Source organism: Diadema setosum, chromosome 11 (genome assembly GCF_964275005.1).
Source record: "Diadema setosum chromosome 11, eeDiaSeto1, whole genome shotgun sequence".
In the NCBI taxonomy this organism is placed as follows: domain Eukaryota; kingdom Metazoa; phylum Echinodermata; class Echinoidea; order Diadematoida; family Diadematidae; genus Diadema; species Diadema setosum.
The window spans coordinates 18,820,236-18,843,365 of NC_092695.1; the positions used below are offsets into that span (position 1 = coordinate 18,820,236).

Below are 23,130 nucleotides of genomic sequence, written 5' to 3' on the forward strand. Positions count from 1 at the left end.
GAAAGGACATGATGAAAAGAGAGCAGGACATGCATGTACAATGCTGTTGGAATTGTGTGAGAATATATTGCTTGTCTCAGTAAACAATATGAGCATGCCTCTTTCTTTAATTTAACTGGTGAGGATTGTCATGGAAGCAGCAATAGAAAAGGAAAGTTGCCATGGTGGTACAGCAGTCTACAACAATGAGATAATTCAACAGTGTCACAGTGGCATTGTCTGAAATTCAAATGCACACAGGAACTATATGGACAATCTCCCATGCAGCATAATGTACCTTTGTTACTTTTAATGGCAAAGCACTACCATTCATTCTTCCAAGTGTTAAAATTTAGCTCTTCTATTTCTGTCTTTGAGGGGTCACGTTCATAACTACGGTGCAGGATTGATTTTGGCATTACATGTATAGTGAAGCACCTGCACAGGAAGGTCGGGCAGGCTACACCACCCGGAGAAAACCTAGCTTTCCATGTTGAATGAATGGCACCAATACATTGTATACCTCCCGCCATGAGCCCCACACGTTCGTGAAAATGGACTCAACGGGGGCAGAGTGCTTCATGCCACAGTGACTGCAAAGGGGTGGATGCAGGTAAGAACAGGCGAAACAAAAGCCACTCTACTGTGCTGTAGTTCTTGGCCTTCTCTTGTGACTGACACTTTTATCCCTATCAATATCGACTGCATATGTGACATGCCAAAACATTCCTGTATTATCTGGGCTCTGTTTTGTGAAGAGTTATAATTGATAATAAAGTTGATTTCAACTGTAAGTCTGTGGCAGCCTGTGTGGTAAGGAAATCTAAAATCGATTTTATCTTTTGATAAAACGAGGCCCTGGACATTTATTCAAAATGACAGACAGATATCGGTGTACATTGTAGATCTTGATTAACGAGAAAGGGCAGAAAATAGAAAAAAAAAAGAAAGAATGGAAGATATAAAGCCAATTCTTATCAAAATAATCAAGCTTAGGTACACAATGGCATCAACTCATGAATTGTGAGAGCGAGGTTTTAACAGATCACTTTCTGTCTACATTTGTACACTGACACATAAACACCCACACGCAAAACTTGGGAGTGAGTGGCAAAATACACGTACCTTCAATGCGTTGTCATTGGATAAGATGTGCCGAATTCGGGTCATCAAATAACAGTCACATCACACTTCTATGAACATCAGGCTATCCAACAAATTATGGACTTGTACAATACATAAGACTCATTGGCTGAAATGTGTACATGTATTCACCATGTCTATACAATGTGTGCTTTCACTTCTGTCATAGTCAAAGAGCAATGCTCAAGTCCTTTTGGAATTAGGTGATTGGTGCACACATCTACATCGGGGGGAAAAATCTGAGACATCCAAACCACACATTAAACTAACTCTACAGCTATCAACAATTCACTATGGTGACGTGAAGATCTAGTGTTCATACTCGTGTACACATACGGTAATCAGAAACACTGAACTACCAAACCAGCTTTTTGCAGGGCTATATCAAGCCGACACCAAGACAGTCAGACAAAAGTCTTCCTAAAATCTTGGGCACAGGAAACACTAATGTTCTGTCAGCTTACAACAGTAAAATAGTACCAATTTAATTCATGATCTCTGGCAGTTACCAATTTCCTGAGCATTAAGGTGCACTTGACAAAATGTAACGCATTATCTATTTACAGGTGTGCAGGTGTGCATCTCTAGAACACTTGACTTCTGCTCACTTACATACTGTGTCTCCCTGCATTTCACATCCATCATCACATCAGATATTTTCTTCTCCAACCAAACTATAATAATTCTCTCAAGGACTGCTTGTAACGCAAGCTGTTTAAACGTTTCCGTTGATGTTGTTTCAAAGAGGCTGCAACAGAAGGGTGGGGTTGGTGAAGACAAAATGAATGTGTTACTATGTCCCTGAATGTGAAAATACAGTATTAAAGGATTTTAATACAGGTAATCTATTTCCTGTACTTTTTTTTCTTCTTCATTAACCTGGGCATTCAAATTAAAGCATATACACTGCAAATGATATGGCTTGTGAAACAATGCCCATGCAGCTCCATGTATAAAACTGCTTTGCTGAGCACTCCCCTTTCCCTCTTCATTATTATCACTATTCATTTTTTTTTTTTTTTTTTTTTTTTTTTGGTGCTTTATTTCATTTTGTTGCAGGTAGGGGGAAGGTGGTGTGAAGTTACTCCTGGTCATGTAGATACCAGACATAGATACTAGATTACAGTCTCTGTAGGTATGTATTTACACTTGACACTTTTCATGTAGCTCTCAGACACCAGATTCTCTGGGGTTCTCAAATATTGGTCTGACAATAGCTGCTGGATGAATGATAATGATAATAATAATTTAAAAAGAAAATACATAACAGCCCCAACTCCTCACCCCCCCCCCCAAAAAAAAAAAAAGAGAGAAGAAGCAAACAACCCAGCACAACCACATATACAAATGTGATATTTGCATTGTCGAAATATCTTGCATCATAGTCAAGTACAGTTTCCATTAGAAGAGGTTTCAGTCAAATATTATCCTCCCATCAAAATGCAACACAGACTGTAACGTACCGGTACTTCAGAAGCAACATGCATTCATAGCACATTGATAATATGTGTACCATAACTTGGCTATGTACAATTAACTGCAAAGCATAAAGGAAATTCTTACTTTTCTGATACACTGTACAATTCGCAGCTCTTTGTGCGCTATCACCTCCAACAATCAAGTACAAAGCAAAATCTTAAAAATAAGCACATATACACATAATATACCGTATTCATCGGCATACATGTAACTCCTGAATGGGCATCTTTTCTGTTACAATTTAAAATCTCACAATAAAAACCGGGAACTTTCTAAAACACGGCACAAAGACTGGACTTACAATGTACGTGTATAAGTGGCAAAATTGAACCTGCTCACAACACAGACGAGTGCTCTCATCTACTTTATACATTCATCTTCTTCTTTTTTTTTTTGGTCAATTATAAATGTGTCTTTCCTGATATGGACACATGCTAATATGCATTTGTGGTAAATGGAAATATGCGGTCTGTTATTGTTGCGTCAATGCGTTGAGGCGCGTTGTGTCCATGCCAATGGCGCAGTGTGCGTGTGGTTGGCATGGGCACAACGCAACTTTTATTTTCATGAGATAAGATGACGCAGATTTAATTGATTCTTGACTTTGACTTTTCCTTGTGAGACAAATGGACGTGGACATAGTCTCTGCGAGCTCTTTGATGTCGAATAATCAAAAGTTCCACTATATTTGTTATTCTGTATAGAGTCTAGACGCATTACCACATGTAGCTGAGGATATTAAATGTGGATGATACGGAGTTTATACATGTATCGGCAGACTGAGACTGTTTGATTTCTTCAATAAATCCATGCAACGTCAATTGGAGACTGTCAGTGTCATCATTAACCCGGCTTACAACACATTCACATGTGTCACATGGTAAAACAGCACTTTCTACAATGTAATGACAAACCAGATGCACTAAATAAAAAAAAAGACACAACTGTGATACAACATTACGTCAACTTGAAAATGCCTCCACAGAAGTGGCCAATCAAAAACACAGGGAACTTGCACGCCAGAATGGCATGGGATACATGTACATCATTGTACATGACGTTGTGTAAGTTTGTACTTACATGTTGTGGCTCCAAATTTCCGGAGAAATACAAGTGTACCACTGCCTCTTTTTCATATACAAATTTGTATTTGGTCTTCGTAATGGGTTCTAACATCAGGAAGAAACAAAAACTAAAAAGAAAAAAAAATGCCTCTGTCAGAGAGCAAATGAGTATCATTTCATTTCATTTCTTACACGATACTACAGTGAGATACTGTACCTACATGTAATCTAAAAATTCCCTCTATTAGTCAAATTCTCCACTTTGATCAAATTTTGGGGAGTATCTTATGTTACAAAATTTTCACAACTTCCCAGGGCAGTCTGCTTAGGTGGAAATGCTTTGAGTTAAAAAAACAGCAACAAATGTAATGATATATTTAACAGAAAAGGAAAGACAAAAAAAAAAAAAAAAAAAGCTGGTGGTGTTCACAAATCTGCTGGTAGCACATGTAGAACGTGTTGTTATCAATTAGCCTCATGACAATAGGGCAGGAGACTAAAAGTGCATGGGAGATGTAAAATGTGTGTGATTTGTCTAAATTGTAACCGCCCAATGTGCAAGATTACTGGTGAAACTGGAGTCTGAAGTACACAATGTATTCCGTGACCAGGTGATAGTAGACTTGGTCAGTGGTAGGACAACTGTCTCACTGAGATATGGCATGTGTTCATGGACACTGTAACACTGTCCTTGGATATGACTGTCCAACATACCAAAATGTCACAAGGGATCAGCGATCAGCTCTCGCAAATTTGTTGGACTACGTAGAAGGGTAATACGTATCCAGTCATCCTATAATAAACAAGAAGCAAATTCTGTCTGGAGCAAAGCCTATGTCAGATAGCTGCATTCTTTCTCAGGATTCATTTCGATTGAAAAAAAGCGTAATCCAAGAGATTATCTTTCACTAGCTTGTGAGAACTGGGTGCAGATAGATACCAAAACGACAACTCTTTGGTTGACACAAAGTCCACTGTGCTACAGCAATGCTAGTCCATTTTCATCATGTTGAGGCGCTTCTCGTACGTCGCAATGATTTTCTTCAATGTGGAATTTTCCTTTTTCAAATCGAGGATATCTCCCTTGAGGGCACCATTTTCTTTCTCAAGGTAAGCTGCTCGGATGACGATTTGATTCTCCTTGATGCGGCGGGCGTCTCGTGACCTCTTGGCTGCGATGTTGTTCTTCCGTCGCCTCTCCCAGTACCGCTCGTCCTTCTGTTCGTCAGGCACGTACACTTTCTTTGACTTCTTGATCATGGGCTGTGGTTTCAGCTCCTCCTCAGTGAAATTGCACTCCTTGGGGTCAAAGTTATCCTGACCTGGAGCTGTGGCCAGTGCGACATCAGTGTCGGTCAAGTTGAATTGCACGTCTATGTGAACTGGACTGGGGTCTCGCACAGGACTCATTCCACTCGGGATGACAACTGCAAAGTAGTAACAGGAAGAAGAAATTAGCCCCTAGTTACTAAAAAGTCTCTCTCTTTTAAACATGTAGAAATAATACTTTTTATCAAAAAAGTAAATCAAACATGATTGTTGATTATGTTGATTGATTATCAGGGGCAAATCTGAAGAACAGTAAGTATGTGAATTCAGATGCTTTGGTTATTGACACGTGATATGAAGATCACAGTGGGCGTGCAATATCAAGCACTGCCTTTTGTCACTGAACATTGTAAGATAATGTCAAACATGGCAGGCATACATCCTATGAACACTGTGCTACACACAGCAGTGCAACAGACTTCTTTGTTAATAAAAAGAAAATCAGTTCTGGGAGAAAATAGGGTTTTTTTTGACAAGGTAGTTTGTATGAAATCGGAAATTCATCTTTTACTTTTAGTGTACAATGTACATGATGATAAACTCACTCTCATATCATAAGGACATTATTTCAAGACTGCAGAATTTTGTAAATAATGTTAACATGCATAAAAATATAATGTACTCACATTACATGTATATATACACAAGCATGCAAAAGTTTTGAAAATTACACTGTCACTATCAAGGAATTTATGAATATACATTACTGTGTAAAGTAAATCTAAGCTAATAATTGTTCAATGAATGCTTTATTCTACCACATCTGCATTTGGGAAATACCCTCCAATGAACATAGTACAAATCTGATCACTCACAGATGTCACACTTTTAAGCAATCAGCATTTACAGTACATAGTTTTAGTCCTACTCCTAGTTTTTTTATACAGCCTCTTTTAAAATCAAAATATCAGGGATTCTGATTTGATAACATGTATGGTAGGTGGACCATGCAGCTGAGATTCTATATTTTTGTTCAAACAGAAACCCTCTTACACAGCACCTTTTAATGTATCTCAGAGAAATTTAAGATGTCTTCAGGAGAAAGATCAGTGTGAAACTGACAGGCATCTGTACTTTGTGACAAGATCCCTCTATTGAAAATATGGGGAACATTACAATGCACATGTATCCCATGCCAGCGACAGCAATTTATGGTGACCAGCCGTAAGTCTGACCTTACAAGAAATTACAAAGTTGTACCTTAGATTCCACTATGAGTGAAATGAATTCACTGACATGCAATGGTATTGAGACACATCATGGCAATATATGATCAAAAACAAACAAACAAACAAACAAACAAAAAACTGTTGTTTTTGTGTGCAACAAGATATAATTTCAAAGTCCATCAAACTGCTTGAAAGTTGAATTCATGTTGTGTAACACAGATGAAAATGGGAGGGAGAAGAATTCTTAAGCACCAAAGAATTAAATACTACAATGTTTATAAACAAGTTGGTTAGTGTATGTATATCTTACATGTACAATATATGCAAAAGCACTGTCAATGCAGTATCACTGGACATCAAACATACCTTCTGGAATACTGTCAGGAGTGCTAGGGGGAGGTGGACTTGGGGTGGGGGATGGGATGTTCAAAGCGGCCTGAATGGACTGCGGGGACGGCTGATTGATCTCGGGGTCTGGTGATTGTGGTTCCTTGGCGGGCATAGCTCTTTCCTCCTGAGACGACTTCTCACTGTTGCCGTTCTTCCCTTCACTAACGGATATTCCATTTTCCGTCAGGAACTCGTCCAGGTCCATGTACTCCAGCTTGAGGTCGTCGTACGGCGTCTTTTCCCAGAGTGAGGGGCCAAGGAAGGCCGCTGCCATGTCTTCCGAGCAGTAGTCGAAGCTGTCGAAAAGGCCAGCCTCCTTGTCTTTATTGCCATCTTTGTCCTTGCCTGAGACACAGGAAAGGGAAAAAATGAAAGAATACAGCTGAAAGTCTGTGTTTGACGAAAAATCATGATATGAAGTGGTCCAATTTTGTAAAAGCAAAGATGACTGCACACACGGCATTGCCATGCAACTGTACGTGTATTTCTTGACATTGCACCCAGTACCGTACTACAGATTGCAGTATGCACTGTACAGGTCTGTACATTGTATGTACACTGTACAAGTCTGTACATTGTATGTACAATGTACAGTGTACAGTACATTGTATAAATTGCATTATTGCATACGTTACCTGTGAGATGACGCCAGTGCGTGGAAAATACTCTTTCTCTGCATCAGTTGCTGTTATTGCAATCAACACTATACAATGTACATTTCTGTGCTGCAGGGTGCTGATACATAAGTATTTTGAAATACGTTGTAAGAGTACATGTACTTGGATCCTCCCCGTGACCACATACAAAATATGCAGCTACACGTACAATGTACATTGTACTTGAAGCCATCAAGGCTACACTTTGACTTGTATTGTTATGCTACAATAGCCGCAGATGCATGTACATATAGACTGTGCATGTGTGCTGCTATGCTATGCTATTGTACAGTGTACAAGACCTATACATGTACATCATGCAACTTGCATGTTTTTGTGATATTATGTGACTAACAAAAGACATGGCGAGGGAACCTGCAAGTTATGCTGAGTCGAGGGGAAGGTGCATTCCAATGTCTTTTGTTATTAACATTTCAGTACTTCAGCAATGGTTGACAGATGAGGTCATCTGAGGAATACTGGTTTGGAAGGATTTTTTGTGGGCGTTCCAAAGTAATCTGAAGAAAAAAAGAAAAAAAATTGTTAAAAATATTCATATGGAATGTTTCTAGATATTCGTTTCACCACAATTTAAGTGATGTTGAGGGTATCATAAATCGACACAAAATATGCATTTGGATTTCAGGGGCCCTTTATGTTTTGGCAAATGTTTTGCAGCAAATTTGAAAATCTGCTTGCCCAACTGGGCAAGTGGTAAAATTAAGTTATGTACAAATGTAGCACCCTGCAATTAGTATGTAGAATGTACGTAAATGTACTGGTATCAACATGGACAGACAAAACTGCTACATCTTTTACATTAATCACTGAATAGTTACAGTACTGTATGACCCCATTTACGGTGCGAGGCTCGGCCGCAGCTCGGCCCAGGCCCGCTTCAGTGTAAACGCGAATAAGGCCAAATGCGGGGCCAAAATTGGCCTCGCATTTGGCCTCGCTCTGGAAGTGGTCTCGGCTGTGGCCGAGCCCGGCCTTTTCTCAGTGTAAACGCAAACTGGGCCAAATGAGCGGCCAATTTTAGTCTGGCTTCCAAACCCTCTGCCCGTACTATTTCGCTATTCAGGATATTAACCCCCTCAACGTCGAAGGCTAGTATAGTTTCAGGTGGTTTTGTCCTGCAAAGTATTTTTCCTTGGGCAAAGGCCTTTGCCCGAACGGCGACTTTGTCGCCACGGAATCCAGTTGGCAACGGGTCTGAAAACCAGACTATACCAAATTGCGTTTTTTTTATAAGCAGAGCACCACCTGGCCGAGCCCAGCAGTGTAAACGGACAAAATTGTGTGGCTCGGCCGCGCATTTGAGGCCGGGCTGTAAACGGGGTCTATGTGACTTTGACCTTGACCTCACCTGATCTCGCCTGCACACGTAAACCATCCATACATATTCTAGTAATTGTACATCCCTACACGTACAATACATTGTATACACTGTACAATCAAGGGAATATTCTACTCTTGAGTGGCCCTCTTTAACTAAAGTCTTTGACTTTATAGGGAATCATCATACATACAGTAGGTACTGTACAATTTTAAATTCAGGTAGGGCCTAGGTAATAATTTTCCTGGAATTGCATAGCTTGCAATGCTTTTTGTGATAGAGCCCCTACCCTAGTTCTACTTTGTATAGAGCCTAGAAGCAAAGTCTACACATTGTATGCCTTCTGCTTTACAAAATTTAATTTGCATACAACTTGTAGCCATAGGTCTAGCCAATAGCATACTGTCCTGTCCATAAATATAGAGTTGTATACATTTTGTACCATTTTGTGGGCATACTCGTGAAATAGGCCCCACCACTACGTGTCCATACTAATTTGAATACAGTTCGACCTCAATTATCCGGCCATGTCGGGACCGGCGCTCATCCGGATAAGCAAATTGGCCGGATATGGGAGACACAATGTCAATGTTAATGTGTATACAGTTGTAGGTGCCGTCCAAGTTGCCGTCCCAGTGCACTGGCAGCTAGGCAGGTACAGTACCGTACCCCGCAACGTTACTGCAACCAGCCCCATATGCATAGCGTAATGGGGCTGCGGACTGTAGCATTCAGGATCATGACAGGGTAGTATCAACTTAAAATCAAAAAATTTCTTCAATTTGAAGACTTACCAGTGAAGTTCATACAATGTAAGTATTGAAAACAGGGTTCGTGCAACGTTTGGTTCTGTCAATAGTCCATTTCTGTTCGAATTGATGACTTAATTGACTCGGAACCTGGGAGAGCTACACTGAATTGATGGCCAGCGCATGCGCACACAGATATCTTATCCAGTAATGGATTTGAAATTTGTGCGCATGTGATGTCCGCATGTGCTGGCTGTCAATTCAGTGTAGCTCTCCCAGGTTCCTCTCGACCGAGTCAATTTTAGTCATCAATTCGAACAGAAAGGGACTATTGACAGAACCAAACGTTGCACGAACCCTGTTGTCAATACTTCAACTTCACTGGTAAGTCTTCAAATTGAAGAAATTTTTCGATTTTAAGTTGATATTTGTCTGCGATACTACCCTGTCATTATCCTGAATGCTACAGTCCGGAGCCCCATTACGCTATGCGTATGGAGCTGCTGGTCGCAGTTACCCACAACGGTGGTGTAATCTATGCTAGCCTATGCAAAATTGTAGTCCCTTCTTCACAAAAATGAAGTACAAAATCATACATGTTTTACCTCATTAGATATTGAGAAACCCATAATGCACATCTTATGAAATTAGTGAAATAGATCCATGAAAAGATGTTAAAGTCACAGTTTTTTCTCAATTTTTGGATGAAAAAAAAAGTCCTTTACTGTGTGAACGCGTCCGGATAATAGAGATTTCCGGATAATAGGAGGCCGGGATAATCGAGGTCGAACTGTACTACGGCGGCTCGCCTGATTATAGAGGGTCTAACAGCAAAATCGTGAAATAGGCCCCACCGCAGTGCGCGTGCACCCGTGCGTTAGCAAGCAAGGGTAGGTCCTAGGGTTAGGGTTAGGGTTAGGGTTTAGGGTTAGGTAGGGTTGTATTTATGGTTAAATTGGCCGTTAAATTAGTCGAGGGACATTAGGGAGTCCTTCCGAAAGCAAAAAACGGGAGAAAGGGAGGACGAAAGATGCTATGCTGTGGAAATCGGCCCCACCGCTGTATCAATCTCGCGTAAACGCCGTTTGGTGGGGCCACATTCACGAGTATTATACTGTGGAAGGAAGCCCCACCGCCGTGCTTACCTACCGATGAACGCCACACGGTGGGGCTGAATTCACGAGTATAAACAGGCGAGCCGCCGTAGTATTTGTACGGACACGCAGTGGTGGGGCTTATTTCACGAGTATGCCGGTCTAACTACGTTAGGCCTACAGTTTATAGGCCCTACTTGTGAATTCAAAACATTCACAGTTCGTCAACTACAATTGATATTCAATTTCGAGAAGGGAAGTTGTTAAAGTACTAGTATTTCCTTGCAATGTGCATTGCATTGAATCATGTATTGTAGAGGTCCCGTACGCTCATGTCCATAGACTGTTAAGAAGTATGAGGCTGGTTACTTTACGGTAGCTACTCGACGTAATCTCACTCCTCTTTCAGTACAGGACTATATTATCAAACAGGCTACTCAGTTTAAAGCGAGAGCCTCGCAACCACACTCCTATCAGGTACCATATATTCGAGAACTGAATCGCATCGCCATTCGTTCTTCCCAAGAACTGTAAGGAACTGGAATTCCCTGTCGTCAGAAATTGTTTCAGCGCCATCTGTGGGATCATTTCGAAACCGTCTAACGAACGGTTGATCACAGTGGCTAGTTTTTTCGTCAAATTTTCTATGTGCTTGTAAATATCTGTAAATAAATTGTATTCTAATGTAAATAGCACCAGTCTGCAAGTGCAAGAATCTTCAGTCTATTGAAGGAGGCAGACTTAATCAGAAGAAGAAGAAGACATCATTGATCATATCAATAGATGTCACAAATTGTATAGTATCTATTAGTATTAGATGTCTACCGGTAGTGTACACGACATGCATGACGCTGTATACGGTGTATATGCGATCGACAATGTCTACAGCAAGTGCGTGCAATGTTTGTACTGTGTGATCTGTATCAGCTACCCGCGCGCGCGTAGCGACAGAGGTTCATACTACACACACCTACATGTAACTGCATTGTACATGTACACAGAGCGTTTCATGTCTTATGTACGAGTGTTCCGCATGTCACGTTGCTGGCAACGTGATCGTCGCAACTCCGCATGCGTATTACATGCAGGCACAATTTCTGCGCAGGTTCATGGGAGCATGCCGAGCTAGAGGTGCGCATGCAGGTGCGAGCGCGAACACTTTGCAAGCACAATTCACACTAATTCTGGCTGTACAATTTAAAACAGAATAGGCCTAACTGTTAGATCTCACAGGCACTAATTTAACAAGCATAATTGTAAGCAGTATCATTCCCTTCGCATGACTGCAGTGCACAGTTATTACTTGGCTTGATAATCGTCAGATCTAGACTGAATAATGTGATCTCAAGCTCCGATCATCAACTGAACTGGATCGGCGGTATAACCGGCGGTAACCAACACGAAATGGCCGCGAAAGTCGGTCCGTCTGTCGACACGATTGAGCTCCTTTGCTATTTCCCTTATTTACCAAAATTTGACTTGAATGAAAAAAAAAAACCAATAAACAAAGCTATCAAACGTTAGGCATTACACACACAAAAAAAAAATCAGATGCTAGATCTATTGACAAAACGACAAACGTTGGCATGTTAGGGTGTTCTAACGGGTTACCAGTATAAACACCCGTTGCTGTCCGGTTACAGAGAAAGTCTCCCAATATCATCTCTAACGTTATTTGTCTGGAAGTCACTCAAAGTCTATTCCGACGTTTTATGTGGTCATGGTGGTGGTTGGAACAGAAGAAGGCACTTTACTTAGGTTTTTAGGGTTTTTTTTTTTTGTCATCTCACCTTTTTTCGAATCATTGTTGCCCGATGGAGGCTGCAAAAAACTCGGATTTTCCAGTAACGATTTTAGGGTTATCCCACGAATGTCGCTTAAGCGCTCTTCCATTCCCTCCATTAGATCCATGGCTGCCAAAATCGGTCGTTCAACTGTTCAGACTCGTAACTGGTAACGTTCGTAGGTACGTGTACAGTTGTCAGTGTAGCGCGTAGCCTAGGTTGATATCTGGCGCAATGACGTCTTTCCTTATTCTTATTCCAAGCTGGTTACGCTGTAGAAAATCATTTGTTCCTCTATTCTACAGAGGACGAGGTACGTAGGCAAAAACATCCGTGTCTCGTCATCGAAACAACAGAACGCAATGGATAAAAACGCCCGCAGCATCAACTAGGTGTATTAAACGTTAGGTGCCAGTATGTTACAGCTTATACGTCCGTAGAGTGACGCGTTAACGTTAGTAGTGTGGTGGCTCCCAATCCTCCGTCAAACAAATGCGCCGTATATATCTACACTGTGTAAACGACACTCCTAAACAACACACCACGATCCGACTGCGAACCGGTCCCCTAAATGCGTCATGTACGCCGCGGTGCGATCTTTGCGCGAGCGACCTCTGCATCCGTGGATACTACAAAGGCAATACATGCAAAGTGGTCGTTTGCCGTGTGTACGTGTGTATGCGAATGGTAATCAATAAAATCCGTACTACAATACGTAAACAGTACATCATCTGACAGATCGGGAAGCAAGAACGTTCCGTTCGTATGATGTGAGTGTGTGTTGTGTGTGTGTGTGATCTGTGTATGTACATGTAGGGAAGTGACACGATTGTTGCGTGCGCATTCACTGCGATCGATGGACGCTGATCATAATACTAGTAGTCTCCCTGACCATAACCCTTTCCTTCAAGCTGCCCTCGACTGCAATGGCACAAAATTATACACAGCAGGGAGGAGAGAGTCGTCTCACCTCCCTGATCACAGTGACACCGACAAGCTTCGTTTCATATGACAGGACGATCATAACAAAAACTAAACCAATTCTCAAACAAGAACTATGCTTATGTCAACTACTAGAAAAGTGCATGGTTTCCTTTACTGCTGGTTGTCGAAAAAAAGTTGAAGAAAGATACAGCAAAATAAATTGAAAAAGAAAAAGAAGATGATATTATGATGAAGAGGAAGATGAAGATGAGGGAAGATGATGTAGAAAATATAGGAAAGGATAATATGGATGAAGAAGAAGGAAAATATGAATACTGAGAAGATAGAAATCATAGCTTCGTTGATGCTTGCAAATCCCTAGCCCTTTGGCATGATGTGCCCCTCCCCCTTTAAATACACAGATCTGCACTAATACATGCATGGATAATTCAATTGGAGATCCCTCAGTGTCATTTTTTCTCTATCTCCCTCACTTTGTTTCATGGCCGGCGGAACCAGGGGGGGGGGGCACTTACTTTTTGTGCACCATACAAAGGAATACATAAGGTGTCATCACTTTGTCCCCCCCCCCACTTTTTTTTTTTAACCCGAACTAACAAGAAATAGACAGAGATCTTTTTTTTTTTCTTTTTTTTTTCTTGTTAGCTCATGAAACCCGGAAGTAGCCCACATTTGAAAACTCTCCCGCCGGCCCCTGTGTTTTACATACTGAGCAAAATAATGATCCATATTCATCAACACAAACAAGAATATACTGATTATGCATGGCACTTTTGGGTTGCCTTTTCTGTATTTTTCATTGCCTTGTATAATATACAAACACAATTTTCAAGGATGTCATTATCTTAGTGTCAGAGGGAAAATATTATCAATTGCCTGATTTGATGAAGCATATAAGTATATAATTATATTGCTTCCCGAGAAGTAAAAGGATTGGAGAAGGAAAACGGAAAAGTTTGCATGCATACCTCCCTTATTCATGGTTGGAATATCTTGTGCTTTTCATCTCTTGTACGGAAGGTATAGCGTGCAGACCGCAGATGTCACAGATGAAAATCAGTGGGAGATGTGGCTGGTGTGTAAATATCCAAGCGATATATTATGGCAATCCTGTACGCTATTATACGCTGGAATACTAAGTATTATTATATTTCCTATAGTGGTGTTATATATCGTAATCCGGTATGTTCCCTTTTCCTCTCCTCCTCCAGCCCCCCCCCCCCCTTCAATTGGGAAGAATTTCAGGAAGTCATTTCTCGTGTGTGCGTGTTTTTTTTTTTTTCTTATTTTCGACTTTTTTTCCTTCGGATTTTTTTTTTAAGCGAAAAGTATGAAGGCTGGATAGCCTCCCCAGTCCCCCCCCCCCCTTGTTCCGTGGTCCATGGTGCTAAAGGAGCAAGCAAGGAGTTACTGGGGTGAACTCCAAATGTTTATAGACGTATAATACACTGTGCGTGTATCAATGTATTAAAGGGGAAATCCAGTCCAATTATAAGTTAGTCTGATAAGAAAGAGTAAAATATTACGAGTTCAACGGCAAAATTTTGATTGAAATAGGATGAAAAATATAAGGAACAGACATGTTGAAGTTTCGCTAATTTTTGAGGAAACAGTTCTTGAACGGTCAATATGAATGTGCAAAATAATGGTAAAGTGAGCATGTCATCCCTTCACAACCTGCCATATAGTTTGTACATAAAATTTTGAAATTTCCAGTTTTTCATCCAAACCCAATTATGCACAAGGCTCAAATCCGGATATATCTATAACTGATTACTATTCCGAAGTTATTCAATCAGAAATAACATCATGTTTCAGACTTCAGTGACAGAAACATTGAATTTTCGTCATTTTTTTTTGTACACGATCAATGAAAAATTGTGAGGTTATCACATGGTCAGCTCACTCATTTGCATATTCATATCCACTGTACAAGAACTGTTTTGCAGAATAGGAAAACCTCAAAATGTCGTATAACTTCCTTATTTTTCATCCGATTTCAGTCAAATTTTTACCCTCGAACTCGTATATTTTAACTCTATCATTATCAGACTAACTTATTTTGGGACTGGCCTGGTGTCACCAGAGAGGTGTTTTCAGTTCACCTCCTTTTGGTATAACACACCTCCTTGTATTTGAGATGCTTGATGAGTATTATATACTTCGTACTCTTGACACTAAATCATCAGGCTACGGCCGATTTGCCCTCTACAGGGTTTAATGTGTGAGCACAACTTCACCATCGAAACTATAGGCCTATACAGCTAGGCCTATTTCCTCGTTCGGATGCTTTGGTTTCATCACCTTTGGAGGCGTGAAGCCGACTCCCTTCTGGGCCGGCTTCCCCCGCTGCGGATGGGTCCGGCTTCGTTTATGATGCCTTATTTAGTTTTAGGCGTCCTCAACCAGCGTATCCATTTTTTTGAATGAAATTTGATCTCAATTTAATTATATACATATAATAAATTATTATTATTGGGGGAGCTGTGGCATAGTGGATAAGACTCCCGACTCCCAATCGGAGGACCCGAGTTCGATTCCCGCCCAGTGCTTACGTCCTTGGACAATATGTTTTTACCCACCATGTCCCCTTCGACCCAGGTGTATAGATGGGTACCATGGCAACGCCAGGTATATATCCATTTATACCAATACCGCGGCCGCCGCCGCCGCCACCTCCACCACCACACCACCACCAAAATAAGCACCAAACAAAGTTATATGTATTTGTATAGGCCTATCCACTGGCTTACGTCTATTTTTTTAAAGATTTTTTTTTTTATTGTGTTAATACATGTGTTTGCCATCTTTCTGTTCTGACGTTTAGCGTTCACAACTCATCCCTTGAAAGGTATAGGACACTTACTTGTGATGTGCGCTGTACTTACTTTATCTTCAAGTTTTACTGTCACTGTATTAATAACGTCAGTGTGAAAGTCACTCTGAAACGTCAGTTGAATTGTTAGTATCAATTCAATGTAGTTCATTCTTTATTTTCCACTCATGGGGCGGAACACCCTCTTCAGCCAAAGGCTGGTGTTTTCAGAGGGGTCCACGCAGCCTAAAAATACAAGCATTATACAGTACCTCAATTAAAAACATAATGCCAAAAGAAACCCTTCAAAACCGTGGTAAGCCAAATTTAGACACAAAAGAAACAATATCAACAAGGCTTTAATATACATTATAAACCAAAACAAGGGCATGTGAGAATGTAATAAAAAAAAATCGGTAGGCCCTGTGCTGATGTCTTGATGTGGATTTATGAGTGCAAGGAAAAGGGCTGATAGCCTGATACACACACACGCTCATTCAAATAATAGTGATAATACAATACTTCAGTTCGCGTACTTCTAACTGGTATAAGAACAAACAAGCAAGCAAGCAAGCAAGCAAACAAACAAACAAACAAACAAAATCGCCACGTACTGTACAGTGTAGACTAGCATTCACGGAAACACAATGGCCCCACCCCTCCTCCCCTTACCGCGTCCCCGCCCCCTCGGAGATATCCCTGGCGAGTGCCAGCGAACGGCATCTTCGCAATGCGTGGGTGCACGTGACAAAGGCAAACACTTCTGGCACATTGACCGGAACGTGACAAGTTGTCTAGTCTATGCAACCATACCCATTGTGATTTGAGATTAAGGTTATGGAAATTAGACTACGTATCTGAACGTTGATGGCGCCATGCCATGCATCATTGACGCCACTCGCCTAATCTGTACTCGTGGTAAGTCATAGAGCTGTATTATGCGATATGTAAATGCAGCTCTATGTGGTAAGTGTACTTCGAAAAGAGGACTGGTACACTGTACCTGTACAATAAATGATTAGACCCCTAGGCGAGGCTCGCCTAGTACCTCCTTGATTAGACCAAGGAGGTCTCTCATACCTCCTTGATTAGACCGACCGGGTGGGCTTGCTGACAGCAAAGACACGCTAGAAAGGTGTCACCGGAATTACCGCTAGGTATTTTTTTTTAACCTTGATAAAAGTCGGACCTAACGAAAGATAGTTATACATCAATTTCCAAACTTCACGTATTTTCACGGAACATTGATCTGGATCTCGACACTTACATTACGCTCATAACATTTTGATGTGACCATGAACTACTAAGTAATGCCAACGCAGATGATAACATGACAAATGAGGTGGCGATTGTCATTATCTCTCACGAGTCTTAACAATTTACCTGCACACTAAAATCGCATGACCGTGATGTCCTGATTGTACGTGCGTATTGTTATCTTACTAAAAAGGGGGAAGTTATTTTTTCCTAAGTTCACGTCTACTTGTCAATGATTGGTGTGAAACTTTAAACCTATTTTTTGTATGATATTTACTGCCTGTTTCTTTGATTTTACCCAAGTGATCAAATTAACAATTTTGAACATAGGAAGAATTATACCATAATATATTAGGCCCTTATGTCATGACATACATACATATATTCCAGGGCTGCCAACATTGGAAACTAGTTGAGAGTGAGACTCCCATAGGCCAATGCTATAATTTAGGAGTCAAAATGAGTGAGATCAATAGAAATGCATGCAAATGAAATAAAGTTTTAGAGTGAGAAAGGACCAAAATGAGTGAGTCTCACTCTCAATGAGTGAGAGTTGGCAGCCCTGATATTCTGTCTTTATTTGTTACAAACTCAAAAAGCTGCATCACTTCGGTGATCCCTCGCATTTATCCCCAAGTTGAATTATCCTTCGGGTTTATGCCAGGTTCAAGTGTGTGCGTGTGTGTCACACACAAACACACTGCTATAGCTTCTGACCACCCGAGCATTGAGAATTAAGGGTTTCTGGGACGAACACTGCACTAGGGCTTTCTATAGCTCAGTCGGTAGAGCACCGGTCTAGCAATCCGGAGGTCTCGGGTTCGAATCCCGATGGAATCCCATTTTCTTTGCTCACTTTTCCACTAATAATTTATATTCTTTCTGGTCAGTTTATTCTGTCTTTATTTGTGACATACATACATGATAACTGTACATGCCCACTTGCAAAGGTTGGTGCTCACCTGCCTTGTACAATAGACGAAGAAAAAGAAGAAAAAGAATGAAGTTTGATAGCTAAAAACATTGGATATATATTGCATAATAATACGTTCATGTAAAAGGCAATGATGATTGAGAAAAAAATATCCACTTACTTACTTGTGGTACACAAGTAAGTAAGTAAGTAAGTACTGCTGATTGAAATCAATGAATATTAATAGCCTAAAGTCTTATGATAATGCTTGCAAGCAGGTTAAAATGTCTGTTCTTCTTAATTGTTACCATTCTTCTTAGTGGAAGAGTCTCCGATCGGTTGGATGACTATATTGCAGGCATTTATCAAGTGAATTTCTTGGATATACACTTATTCATGCCTTTGATACATAAAGAGAATAACAATCAATCCTCGACTGGTGCATTCGGCGTCAACATGTTTGCGTTGTTATGCGAACTATGGCAACAATGGCAGCATCTCTTTATAAATAGCTGACCCTGTGGAAAAATCTGTGCTATGAAAAATGATAATTTGTCATAAAATTGAAGCGAGTGTCAAATTACGTCGTAGAGGGAGTAGATCCGAAATTTGAATACGCCAGATCGGAGTACTAGAGTTTATACCTCGCATGCACACACAGGTACGCAAATAATCTGATTACTTTTCTCTCCCCCTCTCACGCTCTCTCACTCTCTCTGTTGTAAGTATGCACTTCACTTGCATCGACCCTTCCCAGTCCCAGAAGGGGGGGGGGGGGGGAGGGGGGCGCATTGTGTCCCCTATATAACTTCTTTGTTATTTGATATATACATATTTGGCACATGGGTAGAGCGACTCAAACTCTAAATCTTGCATGGTCCTACATTTTGAACTTTCTCAAGGTTACCCATTGTGGTGCTATTTACCAAAATATAAAGAGATACAGAATATTATGCTAAAAACATGATTTTTCTTTACATTTTTTTTCCTTTTATCCCGAGTATGTATTTTGTTATTTTGGACCAACCATTTTCATGTTTGCCACAAATCAAAATCAAGTCAAACTTCATTGTTTGGAGTTGGGCATGGTTAGCATTATGTTATTTCTCAAGGTCACCACATGGCGCTATTCATTACAGTGTAAAGAAACTTACGAGACCTATCTGTATTGTCATATCAGGGATAGGTGCATATATGTTTAGTTATCAAATTTCATATTGCCATGATATTAGAATTTTGAGTTTGCAGACTAATGATATGATAAACAAATGATACTACAGACAAAACTTGTGTGAAAGATTCAACCTGACGGTTGTGTATACCCACCTTTTATTAGGATCGCTGTTATTTTACTTTGTTTTTGGATATGGCAGTCATTTCAAAACCGATTTTCATCGGAGTCAAGTAAACTTCGAATTCCTCTTAGAATTGTATATATGCTCTTTAACATTTCATAAAGTGGTTTTTTAAAGTATCCCGCAGAGGGTTAAAAGCTGAATCATCACCTCAAGCAGTACTATACCATTCATTTTATTACTTTCCATGTTGTGGGTATGAACCGTTGACCTGACCACCAGCCATGCCGTATGTGATGGTATTCCCTTGGTGAAATGTTGAAGTGATATAGTGTTGATTCATGATACATCTTAATCATAGTGAATGGTTATGTCAGTGAGAAATTTGTAGTCATCTACACATATTTTTTTTTCTTGCATACTTGCTTGTCTATGTAGCTTTATGTATCCCCATTTTACTTCCCGTTCTCTCTTCCCAGCTTGTTTTCCTGTGATAAAAATGTTATTGTACATATATATATATATATATATATATTATTTATATACATATATATAGCCTATAGTTATAGGCCTACCTTCGCAATTCATTTTATATACGAACTTGAGTACTAGCATTGCCCGTTTTTCTTACTGTAATTGCTTACAATGGATTTGTTTTCACGTAAATGGTGAACTTAGATGCTATCAGGAGGGACCTAATTTTCACACAAGCTCTTCTTTTCCAAGGTCTCCTAGTCTTCATGTTCTCTTCAGCATGTACATTTTTTTCCTAAATGGAGACAAATTAATTAAGAATTGAAAGTAAGTGACAATGGGTGTATTTTAGGGTGGAGTTCATCGTCAATAGATACTAATACATAATCATTATTCTCGTATAGACTCGCAACCCGCGTGATAGAAAGAGCAAAGGAACAGATCACCTGACAGTTTAATGCTGACGACATTTGTATCATGTGACCTCCTGACGTCTCTCACCACTACACACAGTACATACACATACAGAGATCCATGTATCCACATCGACACGAGTGAATACAACACTACTACATCTCTAGTACAACAGTACTAGTATACAGTCGAGTCAGGGTTCGTTTGACGTGGTGTGTAGAGCTGCTGTGGCGTGTGGTGGATACTTGGTTTTGGGAGGATTTTTCTTTCCCTCTCCTCAGGTCATATCAGTTCATTGCGTTCAAGTAATTTACACTTCTTGTTGCTTGGTATAGATCCTCTACTAGCTATATTCACGATGGGTTCGACACAGGTACGTGACGTGTAACTATTATTATTGATGTGTTTTGATTATGTATTGATCTGATTCTGAACTGCAGTGACAGTGTTGTGTATGTAGCTAGTTAGAACAGTACAGTAAAGTATAAACACTAGTGAAAAGGGAATTTTAGAGGGTTTCTAGAGCGTGAGCGCAGAGCAGAGATCACGCTATCAAACTGAAAATCTTGTTTAAGATTAGGCCTATAGTAAATTTAGAGTAATAAATGAGTAGAACTGTAATCATTTATGTTTATCAAGGTTCTGATCGCTAGCTAAATAACTGTGGATAGGGTAAACTTTATCACTCGCTACTCAGCACTGACGCACTGTGATGTAAAATGTTAACATATGTTTCTATACAAATTGCAGTGGAGGTGATGCTGCACAGTGGAGCGCATCTTTATCATTATTCAAAGACTTTGCATACTTTCATATCAGAATTTTGAATGATCTGTTTAGTACTTGGCAGTGTGTTCATATTATTAGAATTTCAGTGACCCTAACCCCGGGCCCGGGGCGCTCCTTGTAGCGTTGGGGCTGGTCGCAGTTACAGTGACCCTAGCCCGACCAGACGCTGTAATTACGCCGTGCGAATACAGCCTGTCGCGACGTACCATGTACAGCGACTGGGCTGTGTATAGTTACAGTGACCCCAACATGTTACTGGTTAGCCTTATCTAGTTGGAAATTATCCTTGTGTAAATATCCTCTGCAATTTTGTAAGTTCAATGCTCACAATGCCAGTACTTTTTAAATTGATATATATAAGATTTGTAGGCTATGAAATGCAGTGGTTGCACACATATACATGTACATGCTTTTAATCCAATGTCATAAAAACCAAATGGTTTGCTTGCTTACAGCAAACTGGACATGGATGTGAAATGTTATAACAGGGCCTAGGGGTCAGTGCATTTTGCAATGTCACATTCCAATGAGTCATTTACAATGTATTGTTGTTTATAAACCCAAACACTGATCAAATGATAAGATCACTACCATTTGAAATCCCTTTACTACATCTATGAGATGTATTTGCAAATCATTTCGTATGCAGATGTCATACCAGTTGTGTATTTTCATCTTTTGCAGAAGTACGAGTTCAAAGTTGAAATGACATGTGGTGGCTGTTCCTCTGCTGTGGAAAGGGTTCTGGGTCGCATGGAAGGTGAAAAGGAGACTTCGTATTATCATTACGTGTGCTGCCTATACATCAATAAAGTTTAAAAATTCAAGGGCATACCTTTACCCTTGTATCACTGTATGAGAGGTGAAGTGAGGGATAGGATGATTATTGTGCTGTCAGGCTTTTGTTTGTTGTGTTGGTTTTTTTTTTTTTTAGTTGAAAAGAATGATGTACAAATGTATTTCATACAAGAGCATGTGCATGTTTATTTCTCCTACAGATGTACATGAAGTTGATTAGCAGTGAGATGGAGAAAGATTAAGCAGCTTTTGTTCACCTTTGATATGTTTACATGCGAGTTTACTGTACAATGTAATCTTGAAGGATTCTATTCGAAAACACTTTCTCTTTCAATGACTTTTTTATGTCAAGAATATCACTTACCATTGATGCGAGAATATGTTTAAAGAAAAATTTAAAAGGTCAAGGGGTTGAAACTTATCACATATACATGTATGTGTTTTTTAGCTTGCAAGCAAAGGGGTAGTGCCAATATTTGGTACTGTTTCACAGTATTTGTTTATTATGAGCTCCTTCGTGGAGAATGATTACTATTGTAATTATTGATTATTATCGTAATAACGTTTTTTTGTAAGCTCGCTTGTGGGGACATTCATTATGAGCTCCCTCATGGGGACATTATATTAGCATAACATAATTGTATATGTGATAATAACGTTTGATTTGTTTTGTAATTTATTATGGTCTGATTTGATGTCGGTATTGTCTGGGACAAATTGTGTTTAGATAGGGTCCTATTTGTTTTTTGTTTTTTGTACATTGTATGAACACAACAACAATATTTAATAGAATGAAGGGTCCTTTACAATGACCTCACAGTTTCAAAATGACTCTATTGTGAAAAACATTCTGTGTTTGTAGATAAAGCACAAAATGTTAGCATGCCCAATTTTTATCAATATTCATATGAAAGTATCTGACCGTCATTAACTTTTATGAAATTATGATAATATCACCAAGAATCGCTTCCAACTCTGTGCAACTTGTTTGAAAGTGTTGACAGATGGATGGATGTTCTTTACATTTCTTCTCTTTTCAGGAATCCAAGACAAGAAGATTGATCTTGAGAAGCAGAGGGTTATCGTGGAAACGACTCTTCCAAGTGATGAAGTGCTTGCTGCCCTGAAGAAGACTGGAAAAGCCACAGAATTTATTGGAACATGCTAGGTATCCACATCGTAATGGACAGCAATAAACTTCCTTTTCTGGTGTTTATATGAATAGCGTATGCAGGTGACTCCTATAGTTACGGAG

The 23,130-nt window shown here is 39.9% G+C and overlaps 2 protein-coding genes across 2 annotated transcripts; one reads left to right on the forward strand and one right to left on the reverse strand.

Annotated features, from left to right (window-relative positions):
* Positions 1-3,909: 3,909 nt before the first annotated feature.
* Positions 3,910-12,442, reverse strand: LOC140234820 (thyrotroph embryonic factor-like). The gene is made up of 3 exons (XM_072314858.1): positions 12,182-12,442; positions 6,530-6,898; positions 3,910-5,092 (listed from the first exon to the last, which is right to left on the reverse strand). The coding sequence occupies exons 1-3, from the start codon at positions 12,300-12,302 to the stop codon at positions 4,656-4,658; spliced, it is 927 nt and encodes a 308-aa protein (XP_072170959.1). The 5' UTR covers positions 12,303-12,442; the 3' UTR covers positions 3,910-4,655.
* Positions 12,443-20,425: 7,983 nt separating this feature from the next.
* Positions 20,426-23,043, forward strand: LOC140235330 (copper transport protein ATOX1-like). Its single transcript, XM_072315356.1, has 3 exons — positions 20,426-20,661; positions 21,762-21,837; positions 22,916-23,043. Exons 1-3 carry the CDS (start codon positions 20,647-20,649, stop codon positions 23,041-23,043), a joined length of 219 nt encoding a protein of 72 aa, XP_072171457.1. The 5' UTR covers positions 20,426-20,646.
* The last annotated feature ends 87 nt before the right edge of the window (positions 23,044-23,130 follow it).

Excerpts from the sequence above, each read along its gene's own strand:
- LOC140234820 (XM_072314858.1), bottom strand. The coding sequence starts at position 12,302 with ATGGATCTAATGGAGGGAATGGAAGAGCGCTTAAGCGACATTCGTGGG. Across the intron at positions 6,899-12,181 it reads CAACAATGATTCGAAAAAAG|GCAAGGACAAAGATGGCAAT; the intron begins GTGAGATGACAA and ends CCTGTGTCTCAG. Across the intron at positions 5,093-6,529 it reads TCCTGACAGTATTCCAGAAG|TTGTCATCCCGAGTGGAATG; the intron begins GTATGTTTGATG and ends ACTACTTTGCAG.
- LOC140235330 (XM_072315356.1), top strand. Across the intron at positions 21,838-22,915 it reads GGTTCTGGGTCGCATGGAAG|GAATCCAAGACAAGAAGATT; the intron begins GTGAAAAGGAGA and ends TTCTCTTTTCAG.